The sequence below is a fragment of the Pteronotus mesoamericanus genome, unplaced genomic scaffold (genome assembly GCF_021234165.1).
Source record: "Pteronotus mesoamericanus isolate MK-2021 breed Mesoamerican mustached bat unplaced genomic scaffold, CSHL_Meso_final contig_163, whole genome shotgun sequence".
NCBI classification, from domain to species: domain Eukaryota; kingdom Metazoa; phylum Chordata; class Mammalia; order Chiroptera; family Mormoopidae; genus Pteronotus; species Pteronotus mesoamericanus.
In genome coordinates this window covers 4,265,461-4,285,002 of record NW_026555064.1, presented here as the reverse complement: position 1 = coordinate 4,285,002, position 19,542 = coordinate 4,265,461, and the positions used below count along the sequence as shown (strand labels likewise).

Here is a 19,542-nt window from a genome sequence, read left to right as displayed (position 1 = left end):
TTCAGGCAAGTCTGCACTACTGCATCTGAAATTCTTGAAATTATTTGCATACCACCAAGAATTGTGTCAGGATAAACTAATCAGTCATAGTTTGCTATGCTTTCCTCGATCTGATCCATGATCAAATATTACATGAATCTCAAAATTAGAACTATTAATTGCATTTTAAAACATGATTCCCCGTTAATGAAAGATTTTAATGGAAATAAACCACAATTAATCCACTTAAGCAAAATATTTTACAAACATTAAGGTGAAATGACCATCTTCATGTGTTATTAAACTGATCAGGATAACCTAAATACAAATTGTCATATAACACATAGGAAACGCCTACCAATCACAAAACTAGGGGAAGAAGTACAGGCTCAACTGTGTGAATTATAGAAGGTATTTACAGAAATGCAGTTATCATACCTCCAAATGCACTGCATATCATCAACTAAAAAAATCTGCTCTAATAAATGAGTGAATGATAAATGAATTCCCTTGATGGAAAAATCAACATTTAGAATGCACTTCCATTTATCACTATTGTCATAAAAAGAGTATGTTAATGTATGATAATTAATCTTTGAAGTTAAAATTCAAAGGTATATTAAAGAACTTCACTTCCTTGAACTTAAATTTGGGAAGCAGAAGTATTCAATTGTTTTTTCCCTCTGCAAGTCAAACTGAGACAAATTTAGGAAAAGGAAATAAATCATGCATTTATACAATTCTATCCTATTTTTTCATTTAGGATCCAAAGAAATTTCTTTCATTGGGTCAATATTTTTATAGCCTATCTAAAAATATTGTGTTACATTAAAAATTAGTAAAAAATAGCATCTTCAGGGGAATTGTAAGCAGTTTATGCACAGCTTCTCTCATAGGAGTCTATTCATCTCGAACAGATCACTTTTTGAGTCCCACACAAAGTTGATCAATTGATGCTAATTAATCCTAGATCCTATCTCTGCACTGTTACAATCCCACCTGACTTCCTGCTGATTCTATTTTCCTTTCTGTTGCTTATATCCTCATTGCTAAGTTTTCTTATCTTCATTATGTGGTATACCAGATCTCAATAAAAAGGTCAGCATGATAACATTTTGTCTAATTAAACACAGATTTTTAAAACCCTGAGCCATCATGTCCTGAAACAATTTTTTGTCTTTTTGTCCATGTTCTCATCACACTTCTAATATTTTTTAATTTAACTTCTTTTTAATTTATTTCTTTTTTTTAATTTTTAACATATATTTGTCTCCATTTAGCCACCGCCACTCTCCCCTGACCCACCCACCCTCAATTCCCCGCATCAATCCCCCCTTCTAATATTAATAAAATGGAGCTGACTGCTAAGGTAGGAAACAAGTTACTGCCATAAGCTAGCTATAAAGATAAGGCAGTCCAGGTGGACTAAGGCTTTATGTGCTCCAGGCTCTCAAGGGGTGTTGATCTTCCTTGTTAAGCAAGACATATTTTCATTTAAAAAAAAAATGGGACAAAATGGTGTAGAGAGACCTTTATCTTCTGCCAGTTACAGAAAAATATTTGGTAAATATTCAAGCCTTTTGAGAAAGACGTATTGAAAAATATTATACATGATCAGATTTATTATTAGTAAGTTATATGTGTCTACTTGTCCCTAAGTCATTATTATTCTTCCTTGGATTACTGGCCCTATCTAAATACATTGAAAATCATAGGTTTTCAAATTAGTTACTGTTTCTAGTTATTAAAATCTTACTTGAAATTCTAAACTATTTGCTTATATTGCTATATTAACTACCCTCTTAACAGCTACCATTCTGCTAAATCAGTCTGGGCCTTGAGTTAAGTTAAGTAAAGGCAGAAAGGAAATTTTTATAAACAAGTAAATTCTCAAAACAATTATTTATTTTCCTTCACAATTAATATCTTATCATGGATAAAACCAGAGCCTCAGTATGAAAGCTCTACATATAGTTCACTCTTCCAAACTTGAACATCTTATACTTAAGAGGATGGTTACTTCTGAGCAAGAATCTTCTAGTGTTAAACACATTTTTGCACCATAAATATTGGAACATCAATGACATTCTGTATAGCCAAGGCAATGTGTTCTCAGATTTCTCTTATTTATAATTGTGCCAATTACCCCAAAGTTCTGACCATGTTATAATAATGAATTAATGTAAAACAAGGGTCTGGGGGAAAACACATTTTACCAGAGCAGCATTTACATTCTACAAGTATAAATGTTTTTACAAAGTGTGCCAAAGGGCTTTAAGAGGGTGTATCTGTAGCTTTAGGACCAACGATCATATACACAATTATAAATTATCTTGAAGGGGATGATGGTATTTATTGGAATAATTTAGCAAAGTAACTGACCCATCTCCCCACATCTTTGGAAAGCAGAAGCAATACTCAAAATGTCTGCGTACTATCTATACTTTGTAAGGTCAGCCTCACCTTCTGTTAGAAAAAGAATAACTTGAAATTATTAAATTAAAAAGGAAAAATTTTAACTCTGCTCTATAATTGCTGTAGATGAGTTATTAAAATCACAAACTTATGTAATATTATCATAAAATATGGCATTTTTCTCAAGAAAGCCACAAATTAGATTTGAGCTTATGCACTGTAAAACCCAGATGGTTTGCTTAACTACTCACACATCTTCCAGTTCAAAAGTTAATTGAACTGAAAACTAAAATTTTGATAATTGATATTGCTTTGAGGGTCTCAAGCAGAAGGATAAATGAACATCATGCATGGGCCGGTAGCAGACTTGGAAAACCACAAGAACCAGTCAGGAAACACCGGCCAACTAGAAGGAAAGCCATTCCCTGCGGATTAGCTCAGTGCGCGTTACCTGGGTTTCTCCCGCTGCTGCTGCTTTTCTTTCTCCATTTTTTTACCCACTGATTCAATATTAGTCACTATTTTACACAGTGTAACTTGTTCTGGAATTTAAAAAAAAAGCTTTAATTGTATACTATTAGTTTTCAAGTTATAAGTGCATTTTTCAAATTAAATTGCAAATCACAGATTTTTTAATAATAGGTACTACAATATTTTTCAAAAAAATTACTAACACAGAGGTACTCTAAAAACACATTTGAGTGTATTTTTTTCACCCCATGCTCCTCAGATGTTTTGCAATTACTAAAATTTAGCACTGAAAGTATAGAGTAAATGAACTACATATATCAGGAAGGAGAGAGCTCCCCGTGAAATGTCTGCAACAGCACATCCCAATGGATACAAATGGCCTCATTTACACATATCAGCATTATTATCATTATGATCATCATAAGGCTTAGTTTTTACAGGCAAGCCTGCTATTTTAAAATAATTTAGCAATCATTAGTTAATATAAATAGGGACACTGAGTACTCCAAAACAATCTCACCCATTTGATCAGAAGACCAAGCTCAGAAAAGGCAAAGTTTCTGCTTAAAAAAATAAAATAAAATAAACTAGCTCTTAGAGTCCAAAGGGAAAATTACATAAATATTTTAAAAATATCTATTACTTTTTAATTTGTACAGGCAATGGGACCAACATATAGTTTGAAACATTACAACTAAATATTGTCATATGTCAAGTACCTTCTAGCTACTAGCTCAGATCTATCAAAGATGTATTAAAAATAGAACAAAGCCCTCTGTTTTAGAATTGTTTACCAACTAGTGGTGTCTCAATGCCAAATAGACAAAAAGCACAATCGACTGCATTATGTAAATTACATTGAAAACATACAACATGAAATATTGAAATTTTGGAGAAACGAACAGAACGTTAATTTTTGTTGACTCTATAAAATACCAGGGGTATTAGTTAGCATTCCCTATGAACCATGTTGCACTTATGCCTCATTGCTCTTTGTTTGCTTGTTTGGTGTAGTACTGTGATAACTCTTGTTTTAAACACGAGGAAAGCAGATCACCCAAGATACTGTAAGTCAAAAAGGGCAGAGCCAGGGAACGGAGCTGCGTGCTTGGGACTGTAGGGCCACCCTCCACCCCTCTGTTCCATTGCCCCCAGGGCTCAGGGGGCCTCCAGTACCTCCTTAGAGGAAGAAGGTGATTTCGGCCTTGCTTACTTTGGAGGGTAACTACAGAGCTCAAAAGACACACTTTATGTAAAGACACATGATAGGCTGAGAAATACAATAAGGTGAATTAGAGAAAGAATTTGTAAATCGGAGCCTTAAAAATGGAAACATTCAAAAATATTTGTCACAAGTGTGCTAATTGTTATATATAGATTATCATATTTTAGTCTCATAACCACCCCATAAATTAGGTACCAGTTTTATCTCCATTTTACAGATAAGAACATTGAAGCAAAAAAATAGAAGTTAACTTTCCTGAAGTTACATAGCTTCCAGTAGATAGAGTCAATATGCAAACCCAGGCAGGCCAGCCTTGGAGCCTGCATCCTGAATCACAGTGATACTCAGTATGCATATTTCTTTGTTTCTTTATTTAAGTAATATCTACTCTGTGGAAATATCTATGCTAACACCTAGAGAGGGAAGATGTAGGATATATGACTTCGTTTTTACTCACTGTGTTATAATCTACTTCCAATGTTATTCTTTTTGATGCTCATGATGTCAAAACTGGCTGGTCACCTCCTGTGCCACTTTGTCTCTATTGGTTTTTGGACACACCTTCCTTTATGCCACAATAATGGTTCCGGGCCCACCTTGTCCTTTTCTTTGTCCCAGACCTGGAATCAGACCTCCAAGAGGCAGTGGTCACTGTCTCTTCTAAAATTACCTGGTTCTAGCCTGGCTAATGCAGCTAACTTGGTTGGAGCATTGCCTAGTAGGCCACAACGTTGGCAGTTTGATTCCCAGCCAGGGTGCATACCTAGGTTGTGGGTTTAGTCCCCAGCTAGGGCACATGCTGAAGGCAACTGATTAATATTTCTCTTATATCAATGTTTCTCTCTCTTTCCCTTTCTCTCTCCCTGAAATCAATAAATATATATTTTTAAAAAATTAAAATTATCTTGCTCTCTATTCTCTAGTGTTTCTTAAACAGAAAATTCTGGTTAGATTCATGTCTTAGTATGCTCTCCAGAGCTCTTAGTCTTTGATATTATCCATGTCTTTGTGCATATTTTATAAATTTCTTAAGATACCTACTCTAGTTTACTATTTCTATCTTCAGCTTCATTAAATTCATATTTAAAACTTATTAAATTTCTTATTTAAATTATTATATATTTATTTCTAGAAGTTCCTTTGGTTATTTCCCAAATCTTCCTGAACACTTTTATAGTCCCTAGTTCATTCATATTTTTATGCTTTTACTTTAAACATATTAAGCATACTTATTTTCTATTCTATATCAGAAAATTCTAATGTCTATGGTCTTTGTAAACCTAATTTCATTTTAAGAAAGCTGAAGGGCTAGGTTTCTCACTCCCAGTGGCTAATTTCTTTCTGATATTTAAAAATTATAAACTCATATTTCATAGGAATGGAAATTATTTGCAAGCTGGGATTAAGATCCATTCCTCAAGAAATAATTTATTTTTCCTCTAGGCAGTTGAGAAAAGTTTCAACTCATAGTAACATTAAATAAATTTCTCACTTAGGGATTTTTGAGATTCCAGTCCAATATTGATTCTGATTCAATAAATTATAAGCGGAAACTTCTCTCAGAGCCAAGGCTAAGACACCCAAGTTTCTTTGTTATTTCCTTCTTATAAAGTAAGACTTTTTATTTTCCTGGTTTAACCTTGCCTTGATGGCCTCACCTTTGGGGGAGACTCAGAGATGAGGAGTCTCTGTACTGACTCCCCACCTTGCATGTTTCATGAATATTTATTCTGTGCCTTGCCCATGCAAGGAAAATGAAAGGTCACAGCCACCAGATATGTGCAGAAACTGCCAGCAATAGAAGCTGGGCTCTGCCCTAAATCTTTGGTTCTTGTTGCTGTTATTGTTTTCTTCCATTTTGGATTTTCTGGTGCTCTGTTAAAATGTGTTGAATGCCTTAAATACTTTCCCCCATTTTGTTAGCCATTCACAGTTCAAGACTCAACTCAGGAAACACTATTTGGTCTAAACATTGAAATAATTTGCAATACTCATTATAATATCTAACACAGTCATCAAGCATTTGTTATACAAATTAATCAATAAAACATTTAACACTTCTTATTCAGTTACAGGAAATTTTTAATATCACTACTGACTATAGGTTTGCCATTCCTCCTTCAGCTGACCTCCATCTGCCCGGACCATCATAACACACCCTTTCACGTCCTCCTTTCCAAAAAAATAGAGCTCCAACTCAGTAGGCTAAAAGCAGCCCTTCTTAAACATAATAGTTAAACTGGACCAATTCAAGTTGCTAGGAACTCGTTTTCTAGAATTTAAAGGGTTTTTAAAATATAGTTGGCATATAATACTGTATTAGTTTCAAGTGTATAACATAGCAATTTGACATTTATATACTTTACAATGTGATCATCAAATTGGTTAATAATCATCTGTCACTGTACAAACTGATCACAATATTATTGACTATATTCACCTTCACCTTTTTCACCCATTCCATACCTCCCTCTCGTCTGGCAACCATCAGTTTGCTCTCCTTTTCTATCAGTCTGTTTTTGTTTTGTTTTGTTTGTTTTGCTTTTATAGATTCCACATGTAAATGAAACCATATGGTATTTGTCTTTCTCTGCCTGACTTATTTCACTTAGGACCTACAGGATATTATTCTAAGTAGAATTTAGAGTTTTAATAATTCAGAAAATGGATACCGTAAAACGGAGTGTATTCCCTATCACAGGTGTCTCCTGGCAGAGATTTCATAGAACTTTCTGGAGAACATTCTAGAGGGGATTTTACACCATAAAAATAGTTGGGCTAAATGAGCTTTAAGTTCTCTTGTACACAGAGACTTAATGACACTATAAAAATGCCTCACATTGGTTAAATCCAGATCCTTTATGTTCAAAAAATGAGATTTTTAGACTTTGTGTATTAAAGTGATTATAAAATACTTTTCTCACCTCTCTCCTTTTTTAAGACCCATTATTTAAATTGTATTTAATTTCATATGAAGTAATTATAACAAAATTAAAACTTAATGTTTCAAATTTATAGACAGATTCATTAGTCAAGAATGACAGATTGCAATTTATTGACATTTCACATTCTAGTGTGTGGGCTGGGTGGATGTCATATGATTTTCTACAGTTGGAATTTCCAACACACATGTGTTAATATAAGATGCCAATTCCTCACTAGACTGTGAACTCTTTCGTGGTCTCTTCAGGACAAGGATTGTTTTTATCCTTCATCCACTTATTCATTCAACAAATATTTACCAAATGCCTATAATGTGAAGAGAGTCTAGCAGGCACCAGGCATATGACAAATAACCTGGGGATTGTGAAGGCTATATTCTGGGAAATAAAATTAACCAAATGATGAAATAATTACACAAATAATGGAGTAATTCCAATTGCAGTGCTATGAAAATTTATTTCCATTATCTCATAAATTTAAGACAAGGAATAAAAGATATCCTTTAGCTTTTGTAATTGGGAAATTGTTGCTAGAAAATATAATGGAAAGATGGAGACAAAAGCAAAATTTCACTCATTTGAAGGAATAAAGTGTTTGGAGATAATAAATATAGACTCTCTTCTCAAGATACGTGGTTTAGGGGAAGAAAAGATATGAAATGGCCACCACAGGGACATATGTTTGAGAACAAAATGTTTTGGTGTCAATATATGTTAAGATGGGAAGCCCTTAGAATTCTTAAATATTATAAAAAGGAGAAAGCTGAAAATGTAGGGCAAAAAGCAAATAACACAGAATAAGTCAGATAGGTTCCTGGCAGAGAAGGGAAGGATTGGAATAAAATTTAGCCATGAAGTAGAGACAAGAGGCATTTTCTTCTAAAAGAAGAAAGTAGATCAAATGAACATTGGTAAGTTCCAGGAGCTCACCAAGAACACCTATCTTTTCTCCATGAAGGAGGAGGTGAGGTTGTGTACTGAGAGAAGGGGACAGAAGTTGGACAAGGGTCTCCAAGAGAGCAGCGAAGATTTCAAACACTTATCAAGTGGAGCGGGAAAAGAATTGACCTAGGCCAAATGAAAGGTTTTAACTTTTTAATGACCTCTTAATGCTGTCACCATCATAGCTGACACTTCATAGCAAAACAAAACAAGAATTTCCCTTGCTATTACTCAATTTCTCTCCACTTCCTAGCAAAATGTGGAAAATGGTTGTCTGCGTACAGTTTGCACTTCCTCACCCCATTTACTTTTCAGTCCACTTCCAGTCCAGCTTGTATAGCCATTGTTCTTATCAAGGATACAATGACCTCTACGGTGTCATGCCCAGGCTCTGCTTTTTATTATGCCTTCTGCAATGCTCAATGACGATGGTGACTTCTTGTAAAGGCACTATGTGGCAACACTTTCTCCTGGTTTCCCTCCTACAACAACAAGGCTGCCCCGTCTCCTTTACTGACTCCCTTCTTCTCTCTGACTCGTAAGGAACGGTGCGCCTCAGGCCTCTATCACAAGCCCCTTTGTCTACATCAATGTCATTTGTTCTTTGGGAGATTTCATTCAGTTCCTTGGACAAATTATGTCTATATTAAAATTTTATTCTCCAGCCCACATTTGCACTCCAAATTTCAGACTCTGTATACAGTTGTCTTATATGTGACATGCATGTTAGTAAGTATCACAAATACCTTCAATGGAACTCTATTTTTCTCCTCCCAAAACTGTTCTTTCTTGTCATCCTCATGTCAGTAAATGACATCATCATATAGCCATTCAAACCAGAAATTCATTATCTATCACTAGAATGTATCTCAAATTTGTCCATTTTCCCTATTTCCACTAATATCACAATAATTATCATAGTAATGCTGCATAACAAACCAAATCAAAACTCAGAAGATGTGGCTACATTTCAATTACTCTTGCAAACCTGAGCCTTTGCGTAGGTTTACTGGGCCCTGGTCCACCTAAAAGAAAAATACTGGTGTGTATCCTTAGTCAGCTGATGTTAATTTTTCCCTTGAACAAAATTAAAAACAGTGCCAGAAAATAATTCTCCATGAATATTTTCACATTTCTACACAATCAGGGTTTTCTATACAACAAATTCTGGCACATCAGTTAAGGATGTTTGAAGAGCAGACAAGCCATAGAAGTTAAAGATAAAGACCTCATGGGAGATTTAGTGCCAAAGAATAATTGATATAGGGACCTTCATTTCACCTCCCTTCCCAGGAGGGATTTGCTTCTCTTTCTAAAGCATTTGTTCTCCGTTCCCCTCATTCTCCTCCCTCTTTCTGTCTCTGTCTCTCTCTCTCTGTAAATGAGGAACAGGAAAATGTGTCAAATGTCCTAAAGAAGCTCCGAGATCAATAATTTCAGAGTTCCTCTTCTGTTGTACTAGCACCACTGTACATGTGGGTAACATCTGCCCGCACTGAACTGCCCTACAGGGAATTGAGTCATGAGGAAAACTGAAGTAAGATGCTACGTGAGTGATTAGAAGTCTGTCTCTGATCCAGAAACTTCATGTTTCCTGTCAGATAGATAGCTATGGGTGGGTGGGTGGGTGGATGGATGGATGGATACATAGATACATAGATTCAAAAATAAAGATACACAATTTAACATAAGTAGGGCTTGCATACTCCTCTTCCTTCACAGACGACCCACTTGGAGGTGAGTAAAGAACTGACTTCCAGATGTTTGAGTCTTGTTTAGTCCAGCAATTAATTTGCCTCCTCAAATCTACTTTCTAAACTTTAAGCAGTTTTAAGTTCTCAGCCTCTTCTCTGGGCAACTCCTGATGTCTCAAATTCATGGCTTTTGTAGCAGCTCCTTAACTGTACCTCTAGTCACCACTCTTCTACACTGGAAGTTCCTTCTGCTCCCCTGTCACTTGGAAGGAAGACCTTCTGCTGGTTACGACCTCAGTTAACACCTGAGCACTCTTCCCCGTTGGCTCACAGCTGGATACCTACCTACTAAACCCTCTGAAACTAACCATTCTGTTGCAGTATCTCTTGGGACTAGGGGTTTCCAAAACAATTCACTGAAAACTCATTCCTTCAGGAAATGCATCACCCTGGACAGCGTGATATGCGTGGGGCGAGCAGCACGTGACTCTGTGGCAGCAGGCTGTTTGCTGCTCCCCTCTGACCCTCACAGGCCGCTTAGCCTCTCCGAGCTTTAGGGTCCTCATTCTTAAAATAGGGAAAGGATACTTCTGAGCTTTGCAAATTAGATTGCAATGTGTTAAATAAATTATAAACTAACTGCATATAAAGCACTCAGGAAATCGGGAACTGCTGCTGTTGTCGTTAATATTTTATTGTCTTTTCTGCTTTTCGCTAAGACGAATTATAAATGCATCAACACGCACTTGACCGAGCAGGACTCCTGTATCCATCCACCAGAAGGACCCAAGAGGGACTCTTATTTCCTTCCCGTTATGCATTTTCTAGGGAATCAAGAAGATTTGGTAATAATCTCTAATCCCTCTGAACATACTTCGCAAAAGTGAGATGTACAAATATCCTGAGTCTCACAGGCAAGTACATACAGACAGGCACACTAACTTAGGCCCTGAATCAGATTTTGGGAACTCAAAGGACTCATTTGACCCTAGCTGGAAAATTCTCTGAGAAAACCTAGAAAGGAAGCAATAATCAGAAACAGGTGACATATTATTACAAACCAATGTTAAACTAATTATATTTACGTACTGGGGGAGAGAGATAAAAGCAGTCGTGGAAAATCCTGAACTACCACAGCCATTTGTCATAACCATTTAGTAACCTTAACATAACAAGGAGGATATTCATTTATAATTTTATTTCTCGCAGCAGATATTCATGGGGTGAGAAGGGCGCAATTACCGGGCAGTGTTGCTAAACTTGGAAGGTGATAACTTTAAGGCATTAGCGAGTGTTTGCAAATGAAGATTGTTTTATTTACTACTTTCTGTAGCATTTGTCCTGTTGCGTCTTGCAATGCATTGTCACTTTTCTTGCACGCACACGCTGAATTACTGAGCAGTGCTATGCACTGCATCTCACACGCTCTGGCACTTCCATTTCATACTTCACAGTTTTAGTGTCACTTGGAGGTTTGAAATGTTTCACAGTTATTTGCTATATGTGGGTGCTAAAAAAAAAAAAAAAAGAGTCAGCCTATACCACTGAAAAAGTTACTGCAAGAACAGAAAATGGTTAGACTCAGATGGGAATTTTTGTCCTATTAACATTCAGAACTTTATCAAGAACCAATTTGCTTTTTATCAAAATCTAATTTATGTTTTACAGACGCCTGGGTTTGTACTATTATTTTGCTCACTGCATAGAGTTCTTATAAAGTTAAATATAAACTTTTACTGATGTCGATAAGATTCTATAATTAGAATGAAATTGAAAACACCATACGTCTTTTCTAGCCTACAACTTGCCCATATGCTCTAACATAACAAACCCGAAAGCCTCATCCAGTCACCTGATCTACTCCAGTATAAATATTGAGTGAATGTCTATGTATATATCTTGACACATGTTTCCATTTAATGTGTTAAAGTCATCTATTTACAAAGATAGAATGCCATGTATCTGCTACAAATATAAATGCTTTAAGACTGATCATATAGAACAGTATATCAACTGGTATCTGCAGATAACAACATGCATTTCACCATCAATTTTTGTAAAGCACCGATGCAAGACACTTTCTATTTCTGACTATGTGCTCTTACTGATGACTCCCTTACTTTACACTTTAATATTTCTATTGTCTCTTTTGCTTTTCACTGAGACAAAACATTAATTCATCCAGACTCCTGTATCCACTAAGGATATCACTTGAGGGAACCTAGAGAAACTCATTTTTCCTTCCCATTGTGTCTTCTCTAGGTAATTGAGCATTTTGACATTAGACCATCCAGATACTATATGTATTTTTTCTTAAGATAAACTGTCCAATAGTCAACAAAAAAATTAAATAAACAAATGATAATAAACACGTTAAGATGCAAAGAAAAGGGAAGCTTCCCACAGGAGAATAAGCACTTGGCCCAAATTAAGCACTAAGTAAAGATTTCTCCTTTTCCTTTCCTTGTCTTTCCAATTGCACAAGATGCCTCCTCAAGTTGAAATGTCTGGTTTATTTCATTACAAATAGAAAATGAGAGCCACTGGTAAGCATGAAAAGAAAACAAAATAAGCAAATATTGATGAATACTCAAGTAGTGATATGTTTAGGCATGCTCTAATTAAGTTATTAATATATAAAATGATTTTCTACTGATACTTTAGGAGAATTTTTCCCTGGTAGAGAGAAGGAATTTATGCCTACAACATGTCTATCTGGAAGTTTACAATTAACTACTAGAAAGTAAGAGGGTAATTTGTTTATCTAGTGTTTAACATCGAAACAATGACTAATAATGCCAACACGTTGCTAGTGCTACTACAAGTTCAAAGGGGCTGCTTTAGTTTTAAACATTTCCCCAGTCAGCCAGGGTAATCCTGAAAGCAGGCATGCAGAGACGGGGCCGACTTCCACAAGATGGGTAAGTGGTGCACGAAGAGCTGATCCAGACAGAACGCTAGCATGGTCTGCACTGTGTTCCCATCTTATTCTAAATTCGAGCTTGACAATGCCACACTAAAAATGCAAAACTGTCTCTATTTATTATATTTTATTCTACATTTGCAACTTGCTCTTGCACACAACTACCTGCTTAGAACGAACAAAAAAATAACTCTCAAAACATACAACTTGTTTATTGTAAGGACAAAAGTAGGCTACTAGGAAGCAATAATGCTATACTATTAAAAAGGTTTCGACTTAATTTTTTTTACCTGTATTAGCTGTATATATGGCACATTCTGACTCTGGATTTACCATAGCCCCAAAGTACTGAAATTATATCAGACAGCCTCATGACATTAACAAACAGTTCTCAAAATAAATTAATTATAATTCTGGTTAAAGTTAAAATTAACACTGCCCAGTGGTATGTTTAGAAGTACATGGTGGGGGGGAGGGGGGGGAGAAATGGAGCACAAAATACCTGCAAAGCTTTATAACTATCACAATCTCCCTGCAAAAGGCAGTATGTGTCAATTTAAACAATAGGCCAAGGCTTCTAACTATGGTCTCTAAAGATATGATATAACCTCCAGTCAACTGTGTTTTGTTTACATTTTATTTAGTTACGGGCATGTTGCACTTTGTATATCAAACTTTCTGTCAGATGCTATGGAGTTAACAAAAGCTGTAAAATATATGGTTTAAGCCATAAACAGAATTAGAGGATAATATCTTATGCAGAATAAGAAGCTATTTAATAATATTTAGAAAGCAATAATTTACAATATTCTTTTGAATGTCAAGGGGAAAACTATTACTGTTAAAGGGAAAATTAGGCTAATGGTCAACTATTGAGTAGTTGAGGCAGTTCCAATTAAAATGTTAGGATGTGAGAGAGAGAATTCATAAGATCCTAACATTCTATAGTACCCTTTCCCTTTTTCACAGTTCTATACTCACTGCTCTCCACAATAAGAATGCCTTTCTCATCTGTAAGAATAAGAGAGGAATATTTTCAAGTGCATGGTCTTTGTGAAGAACGGGAAAAGCTAGAGTAGGAGTCTCCAGTTTTCCCATCTTTTTTGCACACTACTATCAGTACAAAAATTGGGGGGCAGGTGTTCTAATATATGGATAGTTGTTCATCTACAAATTATATTTACAATCTACTTTATTAATAAATATGTATAGTACATCATAAAACAAAGAAGACATAAAATTAGAAGATATAAGAAAAAACTCATAGACACAGACAACAGTATGGAAATTACCAGAGGGAAAGGGGGTGGGGGAGGTAGGAAAGGGTATGGAGGGATAAATAGTGATAGAACAAGATTCAATTTGGGGTGGTAAACACATAATACAATACACAGATGATGGATTATAGAACTGTACACCTGAAATCTACATAATTTTATTAACCAATGTTAGTCCAATAAATTCAATAAAAAAAGAAGAAACTGAAAGCATAAAGACTGAAAAAAAAAGAAAAACGTGAGCAGGAGCTTCTTCCTACACAATCAAATATCATCTTGTTCGACCCTTGGAGTAGGCGTTTCCAACTATGATACTACCAGACTAGGGCACGGTTGGTAAATTGCCAGGGCCAGGGCCAAAGTCAGCCCATCCTTCACCTGTTTTCTGTAAATAAAGCTTCATTGGAACACAGCCATGTCCACATGTTTACCTATTGTCTCTGGCTGCTTTCTTCCCTACAAAAGTAGAGATGTACAGAAACCATATGGCCCACAAAGCCATAGTTATTTACTATCTAATCTTTTACAGAAAATGTTTGCCAACCCTCAGACTGGAATTAATTTCAAAGCACCCAAGAGGGGAGAGTTCTGAAGATGGAGCAGTAAGACTGAGCATCTGAGATGGACAGAAAGAAAAAGGCAGAAGTGACAAATCTGCTAGGCATGCCATCCAAGTTGGGAAACAGGCACAGCGGAGGAATTCCTTAGCAGGATGCAGCTATGAGAGTAAGGCTGACCACAGGACCATGGAATGTAAGAACAGAACTTAAATGCTGGTGAAAACTAAACAGAAAGCAAAAAGCATAGAGTACCAATGTGTTTGGGTTTTTTTACAGATATTTCTTTTAATATCTCAATCAGTGGATAGAAATATCTCTCCATCTCAAGACATCTTTAGCTGGCATTCTCTCAGTACTCGCCATCAAATTTCAAATTGAGGTCAAGGAGATGTTTAAGATATCGATAGACAAAAAAAAATTAACATGAAGGATGAATAGCAGAGATTCCAATTCAATATCTCTCTCTCACACACACATACACAATTCTAGCATTGACATCCTCTCTGAAGTATCATAACACTTTTTTGACTAAAACAGTTCACTTAAATATGCTGCTAAAGATAATTGTTGGGATATGGGGAGTTGAGAAGTTCAAGTTCCAATAATGTTTCTTTTTCTGAACTTTTATTATACTTAAATCAATATTAACGATTCTAGCACCTAGTTGTTCTCCAATATTAGTTTTGATTTTCCTAACTAGAGAGGACAGAAATGAACAAAGATGTCTAATATGTTTTTGTATGCCTCATGTCAATTAGCATGGACATATGATAATATACTCAATAAAAATTATTGATTGAGTCCTGAGAGGTTATCTGCAAAATGTGATGTTATGTGTCAAATCTGACTTTCTCATTGCTTTTCATTTATAAAATTGAACAATTCATTTAAAAAATGTTTGAAGATGAGGCAGAAAGAACACAGGACTAGGAGTTGATAAATTTGGTTCTAGCCACAGCTGGTTTGACAAACTAGCTTTATTGACTTGAGCAAGTCACTGAATCTTTGCTTCTCTTTCAGCAAAATAATGGGTTAGAGCAGCTGACAACTAATATCTTATTTAGTTTTAAAAACCTATATGACAAAACACATTAAAGGTTATAGAAAATCCTTTAAATCCATGTCATACAACTTAGGCATTGTGAAATGGCAGCTGAAGGGCCAAACCCAAAGGCAGACATAGATTTGGGGGGGGTGGGAGGCATACAAGGTGTAGGAAATGTCAGATCAGAGTGTGTCTGAATGAGTCTGCTTTCTCTAGGTTTCCATAGACTCCATTCTTCCCACCAATCACACTAGCTATTTCACAGTTATCTACTATCTTAGGAAGGCATTTCAGTTTCTAACTCACAATTTAAGGCAATTATAATTCTGTTGTTATTTCAACACCTAGATTGATTATTCTGAAGTACTATAATGACTAAACAGAACTTTAGGACACATAATGAAAAGGTAATAAGCTCCTACCATTATTCTTGAATTCTTTTTCTTTCAGAATGCAATGTAGTACAATGATTAAAACTGTACTTTAGATTTTTTTTAAAAAAAGGCAGGCTCTGACCTTCTCTTCACCATTAATAAGACCTTTGTCCTTGGGTGGCATTCACCCAGGCTCTCTGAACCACTGCTTTCTTATTCATAAAATGGAGGTACAGCGGTTAGACTAAATTATGCCTGATGTTCATTTTATCTCTACAACTCTGCAATTCTATGATAACACACAATTTCACTGTTTTGAGCCTATTTCCTAGAACTCTGGAAGCTACAGATCTTTACAAATAAACAAATTTATCTAAGCTAAATGGAGGAAAAGATGTAGGAACACGCTAGACCAATAGAATCAAAACATAACAATAGATGAGCAAAAGAAGTGCTCATTTCCTGAAATGTACAAAGCACTAAATAAAATAATGGAAAGCCCTCAATAAAGCACAGAGCCAACATGACCTGAAAATTCTTTAGCAGTGATGCAAAACAGTTCAATGGTAATGACATTAGACTATGAGTTTAAAACACTACGTTGTGGTGCCTGTTTTGCCATTTATTTGTGATTTTAGTTTCTTATTTCAACACATCAAGCCTCAAACTCTTCATGTGCTAAAAAGAGGGAATAATAATGGTCAAAACTACAAATATGCATGCATAGAGTTTATGCTTATTACACTTATTGACACATAAACACTTATGGCTTCTAAGATAATTGTCATGAGTTCCTTAGTGTTGGAAGAAGTGATCCACCACAGGTCCTGAGCACCCCTGAAAATTGTATCAGGTGCCAAGGATGCTGGGCTCTTTAGACAGTCTGTTTCTCAGGGCCGTATTCCCAGCAAACACCTTGAGGAGTGAGGAAATGCCTTCCCTGGGACAAAGAACACGCTTACTCTAAAAGCCATAGATTCCCCAGGCTCACATCGCTTAGCAGCCACACAAACCCACCAGAAGTACAGCATCCACCAGAGCCTCTCCATGTGGCCCCATGGGACAGACTTGGGGGCAGAAGGAACAACAGGGACATAAAGCTCAGCCTGCATGCCCTGTGGTGAATAACAAAGTCCTTGTCCCAATTCTGTGTCTCCCACCTGTACCCATGAAACCGTGGCAGTCTAACTCTTAGCTTGTAAAAGGGGGGAAATTCCAGACCCTTCAAAGACCCTGTGAAGATGCTTAGTAAATGTATGACTGTTGCATGAATGTTAATTAGGGTATCTCATGTATATTTCATTACCTTTCCTTAATAGACGTCTAAGGTAAGTTCATTACCTTTTCTTAGTAGAATAGTCTCCTTTATTTTAATCTAGAACCAAGAATAGAATTTGTGGCATGTTTGTGATCATCCTCTTCCTGGTTCTCACAAATTGTTATCTGTTAGGCAATTTACTGCACTTCCATCCACGTCCCACCCGGCCAGCCACTCAGCATGACCAATGACAGGTGCCAGCACCTCAGCCCCTTTCTTCTCTCCTCACGCAGTCAGGACTTCTCCCACATTAAAATTAAGATCATATATCCTCGCTACTAAGGGTCTGATCCTGAGCTAATCCTAGATCTGCCACACTAATTAAAAGCAAGTTATCATAATGTCATCTAGCACCAAAACCCAAAATATATTCTCTTTGTGGAAACTTTACAAATGATACTACTGTGCCTTAACTGCATTTGAAATTGCTGCAGAAAACAGAGCTGAAAAGACTGTAAAATTGCTTAGGATCATAGACAGAAACTTGGGAGATTTAAGTGCCACCTTCACTATATTTTGTCAGAATGTAAATATAATTGCAGGTGCTTAGAAAAAAAAGTAAGTATACCAATAAAAATCTTACATGCTGATCGCTAAGAAAACAATAACACTTCTATTATAAGCTATTTTATGTGATAATTGCTTTTTGAGAAATAGGGATAGGGCTATTATCACTAACAGAAAGACTTTAAAGAAATGCAAATTCCTGATTAGGATCATCTCAAGTGAAGTAAACAGCTATTTGTAAATGATTATTTCTTTCTTTGTTTTCTCACCAGCTCTTAGCTTCCCTCACATTTCATACCGTTATTTGTCTTAGGGAAAAGTTCTCCAACCCCCTGACACACTTTCTTGCCTTGCATCGGGAGCAACAGTTTTCCCACGCCTAAAATAAAACTTAGTCTACGTGAAGGACAAAGGATGCTCTCCAAACCAGGATATGTCGTTTGTCCTCAAATGCGTTTGGCACTTCTTCTGTTGTTTACCTACATAGACTTGCCAATGATATTAACCACCAGACAGAACAGGAATCTGACTCACTTGGAGCCAGTCATGAAGCTCGAGGCTGCAAAGCTGACCGGTTTGTGCTTCCTGGCAGCAGCAGAGACCAAGGTGAAATGGAGGGCGGAAACTGGCCGCACTCCTAATTAAGACGCTTCTGCTGAAAACCCTATTTCCCAGTGTCTCTGATGCCAACAACATTTGTCACAGTTGTTCCCCAGCAGTTTATTAAGTAGTTAAGGGTTTATTAACTCTTTAAAACCACATGATACACAAAACTCTAAAACCAGATGACACACTTGGGCACCAATGTAGTTTGGACACATTTACATAAAACTAGAACATTACTTTTCAGATGACTACCAGGTAAATGTATCAAACTAATAATTTTTAATATGATCTGTTGACCAAAGGGAAGTAAAGGAAGGGAGGGAGCACACTGAGCCCATTCATATTTCCTAGCAAATTTTCTTTTTGCAAATGCACTTTGCAACTGCTTTACACTGATAGACAACCATCAATTTTCTATATTAGCATATATGTCTTCACAAGCCTTTCAACAAGTCATTAATAATATGCTTAGTATTTCATAGTTTACTGGGATTATATCTTCACACAGAAATCCCATTTGGTCCTCCAGCAATATAGTCAGCAGGTATTTTTTATCATCACCATTTAAACAAAACAGGAAACTGAGGATCAATATGCTAAATTATTTGGCCAGGATCATGCATCAAGGGAACCAGACCTTCCTTAATTTTTTTATTTTAGTTTCTAAACCTCAGATTCTTCTCCTAGCAGAGGCAGTGAGTGTATCAAGCGACACATCTCTTAGACTCCCATTATCACTCAGGTACAGACCTCTGTTCTGGAGTATGTTCCCAGGGCGTTCACAGCCTCGAGGGCTTCCTGTTACCCACCCTCTGCAGCCACAGAAGCTGCCCCTTCAAGCACTGCAAATATTTCCTCATGGTCAGGAACAAACACAGGAACGAATCTAGGAAGATGTGAAATTCATTCCAGTTTCAAGGAAAAAAACAAAAACAAAAACAAACCTTGAAGGACAACCACAAAATGAATGAAACCTCTAGCGACAGTGAAAATCAACACCTGAAAAACATTCCTTTTTCAAGGGAAGGAACATCCCAAATCTGTAGATCTGGACAATCAAAATCTGTCTAACAAATAAATGATTAGACAATTCACACACTCATTTGATTTAACTGCCGATGCCATGTTTTCTAAATATAATCATGCTTATAAGTAAAGAAAAGCAGCTGCAAAAAGCAGATTTGAGCAAACTGGGGTTCCAGCTATTGTGATCGTGGTTGTTTTTGGGGTTTTTTTCCCTTTCAACATGGCAAAAGCTTATGTA

General features: G+C 36.3%; 1 protein-coding gene across 1 annotated transcript in view; it reads right to left on the bottom strand.

Moving 5' to 3' along the window:
• Positions 1 to 19,542, bottom strand: part of IQCM (IQ motif containing M) — a 317,441-nt gene that overhangs the window by 191,934 nt on the left and 105,965 nt on the right. The window contains exon 7 of the mRNA XM_054595688.1: positions 2,846 to 2,936. Coding sequence (XP_054451663.1) covers positions 2,846 to 2,936 — 91 coding nt within the window. The remainder of the gene's footprint in view (positions 1 to 2,845; positions 2,937 to 19,542) is intronic.